The following is a 19,100-nucleotide window of genomic DNA, read 5'->3' as shown; positions in this document are numbered from 1 at the left end:
AGACCCCAGACACTATCTCTTTTGATAGCCGGGCACCATCAGCTTTCTTCACCACATTTGCTTATGCACCCATTTGTCTTCAGCGATCCTATCATGGAGGTGTGCAGTCAATGATATGATTTTTTGTTCTTTGATGCCTGGTAACTGATCCCTTTGGGACCACTCGATCACACAGGCTGGTGTGTTCTTCCATGTGGACTTTGTTGCTTCTGAGCTAGATGGCCGCTTGTTTATCTTCAAGCCTTTAAGACCCCAGTCACTATCTCTTTTGATAGCCGGGCACCATCAGCTTTCTTCACCACATTTACTTGTTCACCCACTTTGGCTCCAGCCGTTGTGTCGGGAGAGTGAACATCGTAGAGTTCCAATTTAATAAAAGAAGGTATTCATGCATTGAGGGAGTGCTTGAGTAGAGGCCCAAGGTCCTTCTGCCACCTTAATACTTGACCTATAAATATAGACACATAGATCTATTTCCCCATCCTCCTATATATATTTGCATGTACATGTCTTTGTCTAGACCTCCATGAATGCCCTTTGACTCCTAGCTCTTTCCTCCATCTCCCTTGACTTTCCTCCTGCCCTACTACCATGCTTCATCGCCACCTGGGCTAGAGTATACCTCTTCTCTAAGCAACCTTACCCTTGATCATTTCCCACCATGCCTGCCACTCCCCCTTCTCTACCATTTGGTGTCCCATGTTTTTACCTTGTCCCTGGGTTTGTTAACACCACTTCCTTATCCCCCCTACCCCCCCACCCCAAGTCCCCCCGGAACTGTCGGTCCCGTTGTTTTTCCTCCAGATAGTTCATCAAGCCTGTCCTATTCATACAGACCTGTGGAGTCACTAACATGCACGAAAACTAGACAGAGGAAAACAAAGCAACAGTATACAACCAGACAACAAAACAACAAAAACAAACCACTGACAAAGAACAGAACAAAACAGTTCACAAGAGAAAAGCTTGTAGTTAGTTCAGGGATCATTTGCTGGCCCTTAGGAGCGTTTTCCAGTCCAGTCTGTTGGGGCACCACGCCCTGGCCCCAAAGTCCACTTTCAGCATTCCCTGGGGACCTTGCCACTCCATACCCTTGCTGTTCCGCTGATACCACATTCTTATTCATGTAGTCCAACTCAGTATTCAAATGGGATAAGTATGGTGAAAGGATCCATTATCTTCTTATTCTGTTCAAATGTACAGGTTCCACATGAGCACGATGAAGTGTTCTAACATTCCCTTTCTTTACAGTGTTCTCCAAAGTGACCCACACAGTCCAAGGCCTTTGCATACTCAGTAAAACACAAGCAAGCATCTTTTGTATATTGAAAAGCTACACAGGCCTAGAAAGCTCTGAGTCGGGGTCCCAGTTGCTGGCACAGAACTGTGCCAGCAGCTGTCACTGCTGCAGGAAGCGGGTTTGCAGATATTTCCCACTGGCTGTCACAGTAAAGAGTACTATGTGGCCAAAACGAATGTGTTTTTTGATAATCTCTAAATAAAACACAAGTAAGCATCTTTCTGTTATCCTCTGCTTACACCTGCGATCCATGTGACATCAGCAGTGATACCTCTCATTCCGTGTCCTCTTCTGAATCCAGCCTGGTTCTCGGGCGGCTCCCTATTGACATACTGCTGAATTATTTTTTAATGATTTTCAACAAAATTTTACTGGCTTGCGATATTAATGATATTGTTTGACAACTTCTGCCTTCTGTTTGGGTGCCTTTCTTTGGAGTGGGCTCAAATCCAGATCTTTTCTAGTCAATGGCCAGGTAACTTCCAAATTTCGTAAGAACCAAATGAATGCTCCCAGTGCTGAATCTGTTTTTAGAAATGGTTTCACTTGGTATTCTGTCGATTCCTGGAACTGTGTTCTTTCTTAGTGCCTTAAATGCAACTTGAATTCTTCCTGCAGTGCCTTTGGTTCTTGATCCGACGCTACCTCTTAAAATGGTGGATTGCTGACCGTTCTTTTGATAGAGTGTGTTCCTTCTCTCTTCTTTTGACACTTCCCCTATTAGTCGATATTTTGCCCATAGGATCCTTCAGTATTTCAATTCAAGGTTTGAATTTTTTCTTCAGTTCTTTCAGATTGGTATGCTGATTTTTTTTGGCTTTCTAAGTCTAGTTTTCACACAGTTCATCATACAGCTTTCTCTTGAAATGTTCTGTTAGCTCTTCTGCGTCTTCATTGCTTACCTTGGCTTTACTTTCAAGAACAAGTTTCGGGGTCTCTTAACAGAGACCTCCCTCCAAATGGGGTTATAACCCAGGTATAAAAACCAAACCAAACTTACTGCCAGAGAGTCGGTTCTAACTTACAGCAACCCTAGAGAGCAGAGGAGAACTGCCCGTGGGGATTTCTGAGACTAACTTTTTAGAGGAGTAGAAAGCCTCATCTTCTCCAGCAGAGCTGCTGGTGGTTTCAGACTGCTGTCCTTGAGGTTAGCAGACCAACAGATAACCCACTACACTACCAGGGCTCCAACCACAGACACACAAGCTCGAATTGACAGTATGTCATGGATTATGGCTAGAAGGCCATATTAATTGACCATATCTCAGGGATTGATTTAATAAACTTTCTTTTAAATATCTGAAGCTCTAGTTACTCGTAAATGGTAATCGTACCGTGAGTCAGTTCCAACTCATCTCGACCTGATAAGACAGAGAGACCTGCTCCTGTGAATTCCCGAGATTGTGAATCTTTATGGACATAGAAAGCCCTAGCTTTCTCCTGCTGGTGGTGTCAAACTGGTGACCTTGCAGTTAGCTTAAACCCACTGTGCCACCAGGCTCCTGTAAGTTCTAATGGCTCAGTCAAACCTCTCTTCTCCATAACAGGTAGTTGAGATCATTAAAGACAACAACTCTCATGGGTCGAAGGGCTGGAATGATGGAGTTTTAAGAAGATTTGGAGGACCTAGGTGGAGGCTGAGGGCATGAGCAACACTGGGAGTGCATGCTGAGAGGAGGTAAAATGTCAAATACAGGTGAAACTTCTTTATAAATTGCACCTGGGCGCACTCAGGAAACAGGAGTCTCCCCTTCCCTTCCTCCCCTATGGCGTGACCCCAGTGTGCCCAGGGCACCGCCTTAGCATTCTGCTACCACCGGGGTTGTCCCACATCCAGAGGGTCCACGCCAGTTAGCACAGAGCACGAGGAGACGGTGAGGTTCCTGAAAAGAGGACTGCAGTCTGGACAAATAAAACTCTGTAGAGAACTATTAATAATAAAATCAAGGTGTTTTATTATTATTTCACTTATGTGTTTTTAATTGAGTCCAGGTAAAATAAGAATGAGAGATGACTGTGAGAATGAGAGATGAAAAGTAGACTATTAACTATAGGCATTTTTTTTTAGGAATCTTGCTTTAAGGAAGCGGAGAAACAGGGATGTTGAACAGGAATTAGGGGGCTAGTAAGAGTATTTAAGAGAGGCAATATTCCAGAAGATTGGTATGCTAGAGGAAATGATCCACCAGAGGAGGGCATCGATGCAGGCCTGCGAGGAGATAATGGGCGGAATGGGGATGGGGATCTAATCGCGAGATGAAAAGCGTGGCCTTAACTAAGAACACAGGTAGCATGTTTTCTTTGTGGAGTGTGTAGGTGCAGTTGCTGGGCGATTGATAATGTAGAATTCTCTTCTGATTATCTTCATTTTTCTTGGGGGAGTAGAAAGTGAAGACACCGACTAAAACTGGTAGAGGAGAGTTAGAGATTAATGGACAGAATATAGTGTAACATCATTTTCTGAGATAATAGAAATGCAAGGTGAACTGAGAGTAGTAGACGTGCAGTGGAGGGCTAACTGCGTGTGATGATGATGTTGCTAGGTGACCCAGACTCGGCTCTGACTTACAGGGACCTCCTGTAGCAGAAGGAAAGGTTGCTCTGTCTGCCCCACCCTCACAGTCGTTGCTGTGTTTGGGCTTGTTGTTAATACCCACTGTCTCAATCCGTCTCGTCGAGGGTCTTCTCTTTCTGTTGGACCCTCTGTTAGACCAAGCACGGTACCCTCTAGCAATTTGTCCTGCCTGATAATCCTCGTGTCTAACAAAGTGTCTGGTTGTATTTCTTCAAAGATAGGTTGGTTTATTCTTTGAACAGTCCATGGCCCATTTAATATCTTTTACTAACACTGTAACTGACATGTCCCTTATCCGTTGCCAAGTTTGCACGTGCATTTCAGGCAGTACGAAAGGTACGCGTTAGTCCTCAATGGGGCATCTTTGCTCTTCATCACTTGAAAGGGGTGTTTGGAAACCAGTTGGCTTTGTACTGCATTCATTGTTTTCTTGACTGCTGCCTCCATGTGCATTGATTGTGTGTTCAAGTAAAACGAAATCCCTGACAACGTCAATCTTTTCTCCGTTTAGCATGACATAGCGTCTTGGTACAGTTGTGTGGATTTGTGTTTTCTTTATGTTGGGCTGTAGTCCACACTGGAGGCTGTCCTTTAAGACCGCCGTCCGCAGGTATGGTCGTGGCATCTGCCTGTCTCAGGTTGTTCATGGTCTTCCTTCAGTCCTGCGGTTGCATTTCTCAGGTGTATGCGTTGTTCAGCACACAGAGTGGGTAAGTAGTGAACGGATGCTTGCACAGCCCTGTTGCACACACTGTCCCGTCCAAACCATGTCCTGTCCCCTTGTTTTGTGTGAGTGACTGCCCCTTGATTCATGCGCAGGCTCCACAGGAGCACATGTAGGTGTTCTGGAATTTCTGGAATTCCTATTCCCCCGCTGTCATCCATCATGTGTTATGATCCCTACAGTCAAATGCTTTCCTATCGTCAATGAAACACAGGCAAACATCTTCATGGTGTTCTCTACTTTTGCCCTGGAGCCACCTGATATCACCGTGATAGTTCTCATTTCTGAACACAGCTGGACTCCTGGCAATTGCCTGTCAGTGTATGACTATGGCCATTTATAAATTATCTTCAGCAAAGTTTTGCTAGCTTGATTTTAACGATCTTATTCAATAATTTCTGTATTCTACTTTGTTGCCTTTCCTTGGAATGGGCACTAATATGAATCTCTTCCATTTGGTTGGCCAAATATTTGCCTTCTGAATATTTTCAAATAGGTGAGTCAGCACTGTATCTGTTTAATATAATATTTCAATTGGCAAAATTTCATCAATTCTGGAATTCTTTTTTCTTTTTAATAATTTTATCACAATCTATACATACATCAAATGTGTAAAGCACATTTGTACATTCATTGCCCTCATCATTCTCAAAACATTTGCTCTCCACTCAAGCCCTTGGCATCAGCTCCTCATTTTTCCCCTTCCCTCCCTGTTCCCCCCTCCTTCATGAACCCTTGATAATTTATAAATTATTATTTTATCTTATCTTACACTGCCCAGCGTCTCCCTTTATCCACTTTTCTGTTGTCCGTCCCCCAGGGAGGAGGTTATATGTAGATCCTTGTAATCGGTTCCCTCTTTTTGCTCCACCCTCCTGGTATCACCACTCTCCTGAAGGGGTCATCTGTCCTGGATTCCCTGTGCTTCAAGTTCCTATCTGTATCAATGTATATCCTCTGTCTAGCCAGATTTGTAAGGTAGAATTGGGATCATGATAGTGGGGTGGGGGTTGAGGGGGTGAGCATTTAGGAACTAGAGGAAAGTTGTATGTTTCATCATTGGTACACTGCAAGGAATTCTTGTTTCTTGCCAATGCCTTTAGCACAGTTTGCACATCTTCCTTTGGGATGAATAGTTCTTGATCATATGAAGGGGTACCCCCAAAAAACCAGAATCCCCCCCAAAGCTATGTGTTTTAATTTTTTTTACAAAACAACCTTATCACCTTCAAAATACTTTTCCATTACACTTAACACATTTGTAAATCTGCGATTCCATTTTTGGAATCAGTTTTCAAACTCATCTGTTTGGAGGGCTGACAGCGCCTCCCTCGTTTTTGTCTTCACCTCTTCCATGTCATTAAATCGCTGTCTTTCATGTCCCTCTGCGTTTGTGGAAACAAAAAGAAGTCCCATGGAGTGAGGTCAGGTGAGTAAGGTGTGTAGTGCAAGAGAGGGATGGTTTTTTTTTGCACAAAAGCTGGTGCACTGGGATGGCTGTGTGAGCAGATGCATTGTTGTGGGGGCAAAACCAGTCCCCCGTCTGCCACAAATCAAGCCTTTTTTGTCACACACTGTAGCACAATCTTTTCAGAAACTCTAAATAGAAAGCTTGACTAGCAATCTGACCTGGTAGAGTAAATTCCAAATGCACTATCTCCTCTCACATCAAAAAAACAAAAACAAATCAGCATCATCTTGATCTTTGATTTAGCTTGACGAGCTTTTTTGGGTGAGGTGATGATGGTGCCTTCCAATGGCTTGATTGATGTTTGCTTTCGGGATTGTAAGAATAGCGCAGTCTCATCATCAGTAGTGGCCATGGGCAAAAGACTGGTCGCTTCAGTGCTGTTCTTTCAAATCACAGCATGTCTGCGCTCGATGCTCTTCCTCCTGCTCAGCCAGAACCTGAGGCACAAATTTCACAGCGACCCTTCGCATTCCCAAATCTTACATTAAAATTTTCTGAACCGGACTCCAGATAGTCCAGGTAAGGTCCCCATCTCTTCAGTGGTCCATTATTGGTCTTTGAGCACAAGTGCACAGATTTTGTTGACATTTTCGTCTGTTCAGGAAGTTGACAGACGTCCAGAATGAGTTTTGTCATCATTTGACATTTCACCTGTTTTGAAATGAAAAAACCACTCGTACACTTGAGTTTTCCCCATAGCTCTGTCCTTGTGAGCCGTGTCCACATCTCAGCAGTTTCTGCAGCATTGTTCCCCAGCAGGAAACACAATGTCACAGCTGCACACTGTTCTCTTACACTTGCCGTCACAAAAGACGAGGTTCAAACAAAACAGCTGTTACCAAAAAATTCACTGTGACCAGAGAGACCCTTCCCAGGTGACCCCACTGGGTACACTCGCTCAGAGCCGGTTGCTGGATAATATTCCTAGCGGGAAAAAGCATTTTTCCGGTTTGGAGTTTTTGTTGTGAGGGCGGGGTACTCCATCGTATGCTAGCTCCTGAAATGCCCCCATGCTAGCCAGTTGTTTTTGCACAGTGACTGCTTATTATTTCCATAGTCTTGATATTTTCTGTGACATTGCATTGTTTGTCCATAGAGTGCTTCAGTATTCCAACTCAAGTTTGGGGGTTTCCCTTCAGATCTTTCAGCTTGAGAATTATCCATCACATTCCTCCACTTTGGGTTTCTAACTCCATGTCTTTGCATATTTAATTGCAGAGACACGGAGTTATCTTGTCATTCAAGCTCCTCTTTGAAATCTTCCATTTGGCTCCTTCCTTTCATAATTTCTTGTTTATTTTAGATGCTCGATACTCAAGGGAAAGTTCCAGAGTCTCTTCTGAAACCATTTGGGTCGTTTCTTCTTTTTAATACTCTTTTACTTTCTTCATATGTGATCTTTCTGATAGCATTCCACAGCTCTTCTGCTCTTTGCTCAGTAGGGGTCAGTGCATCGAAATTAGCCTTGATGTGGTTTCCAGATCCAGGTGGGATGTTTTTAAGGTTCCACTTTTGATCTTTTGGTTTTGTTTTTCTTTCAGCTTCAACTCAACTTGCACATGAGAATTTTTTAAAATCATTTTATTAGGGGCTCATACAACTCTTATCACAACCCATACATCCATCCTTTGTGTCAAGCACATTTGTACATTTATTGCCATCATCATCCTCAGAACATTTTCTTTCTACTTGAGCCCTTGGTATCAGCTTCTCATTTCCCCCCTCCCTCCCCGATCCTTCCTACCTCATGAACTCTTGATAATTTATAAATTATTATTATTTTTTCATGTCTTTCACCTGATTGATGTCTCCCTTTACCCGCTTTTCTGTTTTCCATCACCCTGGGAGGGGGGTATAGGTAGATTATTGTGATTGGTTCCCGCTTTCACCTCCTACCTTCCTCTTCCCCTCCTGGTATGGCTACTCTCAATATTGGTCCAGTGGGGTTTATCTGTCCTGGATTCCCTGTGTTTCCAGCTCTTATCTGTACCTGTGTACATGCTCTGTTCTAGCCAGATTTATAAGGTAGACTTGGGGTCATGATAGCAGGAGTGGGGAGGAGAGGAAAACAGTTTGATTCTGAGATGCATGAGGTCACTATGAATTGTAATCTATTCAGTCTAAAGTAGTTCTCTGTCTCTCCCAGCTTTGGGTTTTTGCCACGTCTGCTATCTTCCACCATCACTTGTCTGTCAGTTTGTCATGCATTGGTGACTTGAAATGTGCGGAGCTTCCAGTCTAAGACATACTGAGAAGAAATCAGTGAACCACTTCTGAGAGATTAAGCTGCTGAGCATTTTATGAGAGCAGCAGACTGCTGTCTGATATTGTACCTCAATTAGGAAGGCCCTGAACCTATGTGATGGACTGACACCCTGGCTCCACCATGGGCGCCAGCCTCTCCACAATTGTGAGGTTGGCCCCGGACCAGGCAGTGTTTCGTTCTGGTGTGCACAGGGCTGTTGGGGGTCAGATCCGGCTCCACGCACCTGACAGCAGCACTCTCCAGCCCAGCCTCCCACTCCGGATTCATAGTATCCAAATAAGTATACTATGGCCTTTAATTTCTCCCCAGGCCTTTCTTCCAGAGTTCACATGTAACACAAACCTGTACTTGATTACCTCTTTGCCAAATCTAGCTGCCCCTCTGCATTCTTAAATCACTTCCCACAGCCTCCTCCTGGCAGTTCCCTCTTCCCCATTTGTCCACTAGCATTAGGGGTCCTCTCAATGACTCCTACCCACTGCTTTTCTCATTTAAGTCTCAACTTTAAGATTGCCTTGGCTCTGATGAGTTATTCAACACAGAGACCACATCAGTTGCAGAAATTTTCCCTTCACCGTACAAGCCCCTGTTGCTTGACGCATGTGGAGCCTGTACATGAGGAAATGAACAGTCCACCTGGAAAACAGCGCATACATACATACCACGCTTCCAGGAGCGTAGTGCACACAGTGAAGTGCACATGTCATGGAAACCCCACAGCCACACTCACTGTCGTGGAATCCTGAGTAGACTGACCTTCGAGGACAGAGTAGAATGGCCCTGTGGGTTTCCTAGACTAACTGTGTGGGAGTTGAAAGCCTCCTCGTTCTCCCATGGAGCAGCTGGTGGATTGGAACCACTGACCTGAGGGTTAGCCGCTCAACACAGAACCTACTGTGCTACCAGGGCTGCTGATATGGTCATGAAGTCACCTCTAACATTTACAATCTGTGTGACTTTGAACAATTACTTGACCTCTTTGAACCTCTCCTGTAGGTGAGGAATACAGAGTTTGGGTTGTTTCTATAAGGGTTAAATGAAATTATACCACATATAAAATAACAGGGCTGTCTCTTGGTTAAATATTACATTTCCCAACTCCCTTGCCTCTGAACTTCCACCTTGGCCGCCTCCCTTCATCTACTCTCCAAAGCTTGAGTATCGCCTTGACTCTTTGTCGCTCACTCTTCCTATCTCATTTTGCACCCCAGTTACCATCAAGCTAGTTCTGACTCGTGCCTACCCAGTGTGTGTCAAAGGAGAGTGTGTTCCATAGTATTTTCTCATGGCTGGGTTGTTTTGTTTTTAGATGTCTAGGTCCGATTTCATGGGAGAAAGACTGAGCTTTTTACTCCCGTAGACAGTTACAGCCTTGGAAACTCACAGGGGCAGTTCTACCCTGTCCTAGAGGGTCACAAGGAGCTGGAATCGACTGGATGGTTGTGAGTTCAGCTTTTGGTACAAACCAAAGCGCCACCCCATGGAGTCCATTCTGGCGAGGAGTGATCTGAGGGGAATCTACAGGAGCCGGCGACCTCAGCCTCCTCAGAGCTCTGCATTACTTACCCTTCACCTCTCTCACTCAGGCTTCCCTCACTAGCAATACAGTCTCTGGTCACTTGTGTCCAGTGTATTTCAATACTTTCTGTCCTAGACTTAAGACATCAACGACAAGCTACAGAAGCATTTGTGTTGATCATAGAAACATTTCTCCCATTTGGAGGTAGATCATGCTTAAATTCGACAATAGGTTTGTGGTTTTATTTAGAGCCATGAAGCCCCAGAGTGCCTTTCCCAGCTCATTTTTCCACTCCACTGGGGATTGCCTGTGTTCAGCTAAACTTCCCACCACACATCATCTCCCTAACCCCTCCTTTACCTGTGCTGGGCCCCTACGTTGACTGGTATGACTGACCTAAACTGGGGCTTTTGCTTGGATAAGCATGGCTTAGAAAGACTGCTGTTCAACTCGATGAAAGGAAAGAACCGAAGTAACCAGGCCATGGAGGGGTTCTGGCGCACGCTCTCTCCACGTGTCCCAGGGCCGAGCTGCGCCACAGGGTTGTTTGGGCTACACTCTATAGAGAAGTAGATGCCAGGCTTCTTCCGTGGTGTCACTGGGTGGGTACAAACGGTTGGTGCCCCTCAAATGACCAACGCATTTCCTTTCAGTTCCATCTGGTCCATCTAGAGTGGACAGGTGCTCTCGATTTTGAGCCCAAGCCTCACTTCACAGTGTACCACTTGGTCTGCTCCCCTCAGTAGAACACGGAGAGCGATGGCAGCCGTAGTAAAGGGGTTTTGACTTGTGTGTCCCGCAGGCTTCCGCAGGGCTGAAGCAAGGCCACATTACTCCAACGGAGCTCTGTCAAAAATGCCTCTCTCTTATCAAGAAGACCAAGTTCCTGAATGCTTACATAACCGTGACAGAAGAGGTGGCCCTCAAGCAAGCTGAGGAGTCTGACAAGAGATATGCGAAAGGTAAATCCATTTTAATTATACTTACGTGTACATACCTCCAGAGAGAGTTTAATTGCATGTAGCATTCTCCACTTGGCAAGTGAAGCTTTTAACATAAAATCCACTCTCATTTAGCAAATTTGCCACGAGGTAGAGTCAAAATGAGACCAATAGATATATGATGCTTTTTAACTGTCTATCCATAACAATGTCTAAGAGGCACCCTGATAGCTTAGCAGGCCATGCATCAGATTAACCTCAAGGTCAGCAGTTTGAAACCACCAGCTGCTCCCCTGGAGAAAGATGAGACTTTCTCCTCCAGTAAAAAGCTACAGCCTCAGAGGCCACAGGGCAGTCCTCCCTGCCTTAGAGGGTTGCTGTGAGTCGGAACTGACTCGATGGCGGTAAATTTGGTTTGAGTACCAACTTGAATTCCCAAGGCATATTTTTGCCAAATTTAGTAGGTATTATAGTGCCTACATGTGGTCTTTATAGACTAGTGTAGCAATAATATATCTGTGTAATAAAAATAATAAATTTTATATTAATATGGTCTTAATAGTCTTATGACTTATTAACACAGGTCAATCACTTGGGGATTTAGACGGAATTCCCATTGCCGTAAAAGACAACTTCAGCACATCTGGCATTGAGACAACATGTGCATCAAACATGCTAAGAGGTAAAAGATAATGGAATTGAGTTTCAATTTTTTAATAGGTTATTGAATGGGTTAAATTGAAATGTGAAGTACTAAAGCACGAAGATCGTCTCCAAGGAAACACTTGGGATAGACATTATCCTTTTTCACTTTCCACTCTTCTAAAATACAGAGCTGTTTTCCTAGGCAGTGAGCTCAGTGAATGAGTCCTACTCGGGGACTTGGAGGAGCACGTTTATCCGGGCGCTTGCACCCCGGGAGGGGCACCTTGAAAAGGGTTCTCCGGAGCACTGCACCACACGGAAGGCACTCCTCCGTGAGGCGTGTGTTCCGGGTTCATCTGAGGGCGAACTTCCGAATCTACACCAGAGCTTCCCAATCGATTTGTAATGGAGACTAAAAATGGATTTCTACCCACAGCATTTGCTTGGTACATAGCATCATCTGAGCAGCAAGCGTCTAGTACAAGGAACAGAATAAAAATTTACTGTTAGTTTCAAGGGACTTGGCCATACCAGTAACTGTTCAATACTAACTGTCAAAGTCAGCGCTTTGCAATGATAAAAATGGTGACCGTGCACACTGTCCTTTGGGGAAAACGGTCGTAGCTAACCATAGAGAAGACTAGCTCTGGACAGAACGGCCAGCTTGCGCAGATGAAGAAAAGTTAATAAAGAAGGAAGTTGTGTTTGTTGTGTGCCCGTGCCTCATGAGCACGGCTGCTCGCTCACAGTAAAAAGAACTGCGTCCTTCTCAGGTTATGTGCCGCCCTACAGCGCGACTGTCGTCCACAAGTTGTTGGATCAGGGAGCTCTGCTGCTGGGAAAAACAAATTTAGATGAGTTTGCTATGGGGTAAGTAAAATTGGAATTTTCTTCTTTTATCCTGGGAGACTTCAAAAAGCTCCTGGGAAAACTCCATTATTTTTATATTCCACTTTTCTACAGACTTTTTGAAGCTTACTGAACGGTGAGGAAGTAAATGCATGTTCGTTAGGGCACCCCTGCAGTACGTCTGTCAGAGCAGCAGTGGGACACTAAGGCAGTACTGTTCTGTATGGAGGTGATGGCATCAGACATTCTTGCCCAGAAATAGCAGCTTAATCGGTGTTGGTTAATGAATGATTTAACAAATAACAACAGAAAGTGGAGGCTAAAGAGACATGACAACTAATGTAATAGAACACTGGAGTTGACCCTGGTCTGCAAGGGGCAATATTTCAGAGGACATTATTGGATTAGCTGACAAAATTGGATTGTGGGCAATAGCTTATTCTATTAATATTAACTTTGTTGGCATTGATAACAGTACTGTGACGGTAGGAGATCATCCTTCTCCTGAGGAAGTGCATACTGAATGCATGCTAGCGTATTCAGGGATGAATGGACATGCGAATATAACTCACTCTGACGTGGCTTGAGGGGGAAGGTTCTTATAAATATAGAGACACACACACCGCATGCAAATACGATCATTATTAGTGTGCATTCTGTGCTTTACATGTTATCTTTATTTTTACAACTTAGCTATAAGATTAAAATTATTTCACCATTGATATGGTACAAGAAGACTTAGGCCTTGTAATTCAGGAAGTAAATCATCAGTACCTGAAACAGGTGAGTTGTGATGAGGTCATCTTTTGTCAGTAGACTCGTTTTCTACTTTCTACCACAGCCCATCCTCTGCCTGCTCAGCCCTTAACTAGCAGAAGCTGCCCAGACAGGCTTCCTGCTTCTCCAGTCCAAGCTGCGGTGGAGTATTTGTTCAAAGCACAATGGGTTTCAGCAGGAAATGATAGACTCGGGAAATGAAAATTGAACATAAAATTAAAGTTTTACTAAGGTATCTATCTCATTTCTTTATCTCAGATCGGGAAGTACAGATAGTGTATTTGGACCAGTTAAAAACCCATGGAGTTATTCAAAGCAATATAGAGACAAGAGGAAGCAGAACCTGCAGGGTGAAACTGAAGATTCTGATTGGCTAATAACTGGAGGAAGCTCGGGCGGCAGCGCGGCTGCCGTGTCGGCGTTCACGTGCTTTGCGTAAGATGCTTTGTCTGTGTATTTGTTTGTCTTTTTATTGTTGTCAGGTGCCGTCGACACATGGCAACTCTGTGTACAACAGAACGAATCCCCACCCGGATCTCCGACAGTGTTTCGGTGCTGCCCGTAGGGTTTCCAGTGGCTAGTTCCTCCAAAGAGGACAGCCTCTCCCTTCTTCGTGGCTTGTTCTTGTTCTGGAAGCTGCTGAAACGTGGCCACTCTGGATGGCTCTGCTGCTGGCATTTGAAAGCCCAGTGGCATGGCTCTCTGCCTCACAGCAACACACATGCCACTGCAGTCTGACAGACTGACAGACAAGTGGTGGATTCTTGGTCTCTTTTTAAACCAACCAAATAGTTAAAATGCAAAATCCAACCATGGAGTCGCTAGTACTTTGCTGTTTTATTTAAGAAACGATTGCGCTTTTAGGACCTTGGTGGCATAGTGGTTACATGCTGGGCTGCTAACCGCAAGGCCGGCAGTTCAACACCACTAGCCACTCCATGGGAGAAAGCTAAGACTTTCTGTACCCAGAAAGAGCCACAGTCTGGGAAAGCCACAGGGGCAGCGCCACCCTGTCCTGCAGGGGCGCTGTGAGTTGGAATCAATTCTGTGGCAGTGAGTTGGGGGTTTTTTTCATTGAGCTATTTGTGCTCCATGCATATCAAAATTATACCTTACAAATAGACCCTACTGTACAGTGCCCTGGGTGTACATTTAACTCTGATTTAGAGCAGCATCTGTTCTCTTTCTCTATACCATGTAGTTCTCTATGTAAATGTGAGCTTATGCATCGTGCAGAATAGACGTTGTTGTGCTAGGTGACGTTAAGTCAGTTTTGACTCCGCGGCTCTGTGTAAGCAGAAGAAACACTGCCCGGTCCTGCACCATCCGCACCGTCAGTTTTCGATACATTTGAGCCCATGGTTGCAGCCAGCGTGTCAGTCCTTCTCATTGAGGGTCTTCCTCATTCCTTTTTAAAAATGTTTGCCCCCAAACTGGACTCAAAAACCCAGACTCCCCGCCATCAAGTCAGTGCTGATTCATAGTGACTCTCTGTGGTTTTCCAAGACTGTAACTGTTGATGAGAGTAGAAAACCCAGTCCCACAGAGCTGCTGGTGATTCCAAACAGCTGACCATGCAGATCGCAGCCCAGCGCCTAACTGCTATGCCACCAGGACAGAGTGGACTAGTTAACATAAGGAAACTTCATTGTTTTATTTTTGTAATAATTTATTTACTATGTATAGTTCTGAATACCAGATCTTTAGGGACTAACATATCTGGACTCTCATTGACTATTGCTGCATTAACTACATTATTATTAATGGTTTTCTCTTCAGATAAATCTGACTTTTGTTGTAAAGAAATAGAGAGACGGGAAACTATTTCCAATATATATGAGTAGGATATTTAATTTTGGTTTTTTTTAATGGGATATTTAAAGTAGTGCTTTCTTAGCCCTTTAGTGAATGCAATTATGTCATACTTTTATTTTGAATCCACCAATCTACTTAGTCTCATCTGCTTACCATCTAAAGAAGAGTAAATTAATATGGCTAGTAGGATATCTAATTCATTGGTCTCAGTTAGTGTATCTATTTTATTCTTAGTTATCTATCAACTAAGTGCCTTTACAGGCATTGCAATCAATGAATTATGTACTTGTATTTTTTGGAGCTGTATAGTTTGGGTTTTATTTTTTATTTTCAAGTTTTCTTGAAGTCTTGTTAACAAGTGAAAACCCTCTCATCTGCTCTCCGCATTAATATTAATGAGCGTCTGACAGGTTAGGACTGCAGGATGAAGTGCTTGTTTTCTATCCTCATCCCCTCATTTAGTGTTCCTCTTTCTGAACGTGCTTTGAGAAGCTGGCATTTTGACACTTCATTTCGATGGAAATGTAGGTTTTCCTTTATTACACAGTCATCAGTGAATCCTAATGAGAAAAATGTATCCTTTCAGACATGGTGAAAGCCACAGTCTGATTTTTTTTCTGAAATGACTCATAACCAAGGGCATGTCATTTGCATTTCCTGGGGAGCACAACGGCCGAGTTACTGGTAGGGGCCTCGTTGAAGTGAAAGCTTCCGTTTAATTGCGGGCAGTAGAGGCGCAAGCCCAAAAGTACTTTCCCACTGAATATATCACAAACTCAGACTTACTCTCCTTTTACCTCCTTCTGAGTTCTTTCTCTGATATTAATTTTAAAACCATGAGGAGCCCTGGAATAGTATGCAGCCACTAAAACGAATGAGATCGAGTGCTATGAAGTGGCCAGGAAAGAAACCCACGATTCCTAGTTAAGTGAAAAGTAGCAGAGCAGTATGTCCGTATGTCTGTACGTATGCTGTGTCCCTGTTTCTGTTAGTGGTTGTTTATTGAAGTACCTACATAAAGGTGTATTGAAATTGCCAGCAGGGTGATCATGGAAGGCTGCTTGTAAGAAGAATCCCGTGTGGTACAAACATGCTCAGCTGCTAATTGAAAGGTCAGAGGTTCAGGTCCACCCAGAGGTGCATGCAGTGGCAGGCTGTATCTGAAAAAATCAGCACTGAAATGGCGGTGCCCACCCAGCTGGGCAGTGCCCATGCTGACATTGGAGCCATGCAGAGAAGGTTGGCGTGGTCCCTGCTCAAGGATGGCAGGCAAGATCGCGAAGCGTTGTGCATTTCAAGAGAGAAGAAAACTCCGCAGTGCACAGCCTAGTCTGCTACCCCGCAGGCCGCCATGAGTTACAATCCACTGAAACGCCGCTGGTGATGTTAAGAGAGATTTTATTTTGTCTGTCCTCTATGTAATGTCTTCATTTTTGCAGAAGTGATGGACTACTTTTCTTATGGGGAAACTGCTTCCTGAAACTGGGATGGCAGGGTGGTAGCGTGTTGGGCTGCTAATGGAAAGGTTAGCCCAGCCCCCTCTGCCAGAGAAAGGCGAGGTTGCTTACTCCCTGACGAGGTGCAGGCTCAGAACCCAGGAGCAGGAGAACCTCCCCGGCCCTGGAAGGGTGGCTAGGAGTCGCAGTCGCCTCGAAGGTGATGGGTTTGGTTTGTTTTAAGAAAAATGTGCACTCTGGGGATAATTGGAATAGACACCTTGTGGATAAAAATTCAACTAAACAATGAGTGATTATTCCAAGAGAGGATCATTAATGAAGTTGTTTTGACTGTTAAATTAACAAAAAAAATTTTAAGCTGATAATACTTGGTCCTGGTAATGAAACATTAAAACACTAGTTGAGTCACTGTGATTGGAGATAGTAGTTGGCATAACCTTTCTATGAATATTTCTATGATTTCTAACAAGAACAATGAATAACTGGCAGTCCCGTGAGCCCAGGAGCTCAATATGTGGGGGCGTCAAGAAGTTCATGGGGAAATAGAGTGAAAAGATCATGGAATTTTTCTACAGATTTTTTTGAAGTCCCTTCTGGGCAGTTTTATGTTTAAAGGTGTTCATTTCCAAATGATGTATTATACAGTTGCTACTCTACTAGGATAACATACTGTACATTCAATTTTTAGTACTTCTTTATGATTGTCGATAGAGTAGCAGAAGGCTGTATCTCCTGCCCTGGGTGGGGTATGTGTGGCTCACATCACTACTACCATTTGTCATCAAGTCGGTCCCCACTCGTGCCGACTCCTTGTCTAAGATGGCCGTTCACTTCATTTTCTTTAAATGCCGAGTCAGATCAGAGGGAAGTATAGGATTTTTATGTATATCGATAGGAGAAAAGACTTTAAAATTTTTTGAAATTACCAAGATCTCGATGGACTGGTGCACATGAAAATTTCCAGTGATAAAAGAAAATACCGAAAGGCTCATGATAAAGTAGGGAGGGAAGCTTATGATTGCCGAATGATCTTACTAGGAGAGAAAACTGCATTTAAAAAGACATGAAGCTAAAATGCCAACGTGTGCGCACAGTGTTAGCCTTTGGGTAGTGGAGTGTTTTATTACTTCCTTACACTTTCAACACTTTATGAATTCCCTGTGATGAACATGTGTTTCTTGTACATAATCAGGAGAGAATATAGTTTCAAAATAAATGTTGAAAAATATAGATTCCAAATAGAATTAGTAAATGCCATTCTTTTGAAAAAAAATCTTCCTTTTAAATTCCAGGGCTTTAGGCTCTGATACAGGAGGCTCAACCCGAAATCCAGCTGCCCACTGTGGGCTGATCGGTTTAAAGCCAAGCTATGGATTAGTCTCCCGACATGGGCTCATCCCTCTGGTGAATTCAATGGATGTGCCAGGAATCCTGACCCGAAGTGTGGACGATGCAGCGATTGTGCTGGGTACTTGTCTGATTGCATACAGCTTCATAGCGGGGCATGTCGCTGTAGAGCAGTTGCGTGGTGCTGATAAGTCTCTCTGTGCAGGTGTCCTTGCTGGGCATGATCCCAAAGATTCTACTACAATACAAGACCCTGTGAAACCATTGATGCTGCCCAGCGTGAACGATGTGAGCAAACTGTGTATAGGAATTCCAAAGGTAACGCCCTCCAGTCCTTACTTCTTCAAACCACCGTCAAGTCAAATCGAGGGCACAGGGCTAGGCAGCAGATGGGTGGGGTTTGGCTCTCTGCTGTGTCAGTTTCAGTTCTCTCACCTTGAACACGTGGCTGTCTTTCTGAGCTTTGTTTTCTCATCTGTAAAATGGGAATAAGTAAAGTCTTGACCTCGGGGAGTCGTGAAGTTTAAACTTCACATTGCCATGTCAAATGGGTCTGTTTCTAAACCCTCTCCTTACCTATGAGGTAACTTTAAAAAGTTACTTGCCTCCTCTAGACTATTTTTCACTTGGACGACAAAGGATGGTAAGAGTTTGTTAAGAGGATTAAATGGAGACCCTTTGAAAAAAATCTCAAAGAGTACCGTGTTCTTATGCAAAGTACATATCCCTTCTCCATTTTGTCTGTGGCCAACCGCTCCCGCCTCCAGCAGGCCTTTGAGTAGTCAGGCTATGCCATGTGTTTTTGTTTTCTGGTTTGTTTGTTTTTTAACTGCAATAGTGACATGCTTTTGTTTTTAATTGCTTACAAAAATATCTCAGGAGTAAAGATTGGTTTGCAAACAAACATGGAAGGTTGTGCTATGTGCATAAAAGGGTAGTACTTGAGGTTATAGCAAGCACTTAACAAACATGAGTTCCCCAACCAGATTTCCAGTGTCCAGTATTGTTATACTTAGTTCATAATATCTAGCACAGTGTTTGTCGTAGCATAATCTTAAATGTTAGTCAGACATTCTGTTTACATCAGTATCGTTTTGGCTTGCAAAGGTTTTATACAGTTTTAATCATATGCCAATTTCAGACTGTGTTTGTCTCTGAATACATCATCAGCATCATTGGGCAATGGTTAAATTGCGGGCGGAGGGTCTTCCGTATCTTCTAGGTGTCGGTAAACAATAACAGTTACAGCACTTAGCACATGACCTAATCAGTAAACTTCTCTGACCCCCAGCTCCCTACTTTGATAGTAAAGCATGTCACAATAGAAGGGTTTTTGTCTTTTGGGCTTTTTCAAAAATACCATATTAAAGTCTCAGAAAAGGATTGTGATGGAGGATATTCTCTAAGTTAGCCC

At 43.8% G+C, this 19,100-nt stretch overlaps 1 protein-coding gene and 1 non-coding gene across 2 annotated transcripts in view; both read left to right on the top strand.

The window, feature by feature from the left end:
* The window catches only part of QRSL1 (glutaminyl-tRNA amidotransferase subunit QRSL1), a 32,525-nt gene that overhangs the window by 2,344 nt on the left and 11,081 nt on the right, over positions 1–19,100 (top strand). The window contains exons 2-7 of the mRNA XM_075554709.1: positions 10,658–10,817; positions 11,380–11,478; positions 12,215–12,311; positions 13,326–13,502; positions 17,632–17,807; positions 17,892–18,004. Of these exons, the coding sequence (XP_075410824.1) occupies positions 10,658–10,817; positions 11,380–11,478; positions 12,215–12,311; positions 13,326–13,502; positions 17,632–17,807; positions 17,892–18,004 (822 nt within the window). The remainder of the gene's footprint in view (positions 1–10,657; positions 10,818–11,379; positions 11,479–12,214; positions 12,312–13,325; positions 13,503–17,631; positions 17,808–17,891; positions 18,005–19,100) is intronic.
* LOC142453962 (U6 spliceosomal RNA) lies at positions 16,071–16,179 on the top strand. The gene has a single exon (XR_012785509.1). It is a non-coding gene; the product is annotated as a U6 spliceosomal RNA (small nuclear RNA).

This window comes from Tenrec ecaudatus, chromosome 7 (assembly GCF_050624435.1).
Source record: "Tenrec ecaudatus isolate mTenEca1 chromosome 7, mTenEca1.hap1, whole genome shotgun sequence".
Taxonomy (NCBI): Eukaryota; Metazoa; Chordata; class Mammalia; order Afrosoricida; family Tenrecidae; genus Tenrec; species Tenrec ecaudatus.
Note: the sequence above shows the minus strand (reverse complement) of the source record. Positions and strands in the feature narration are given on the sequence as shown.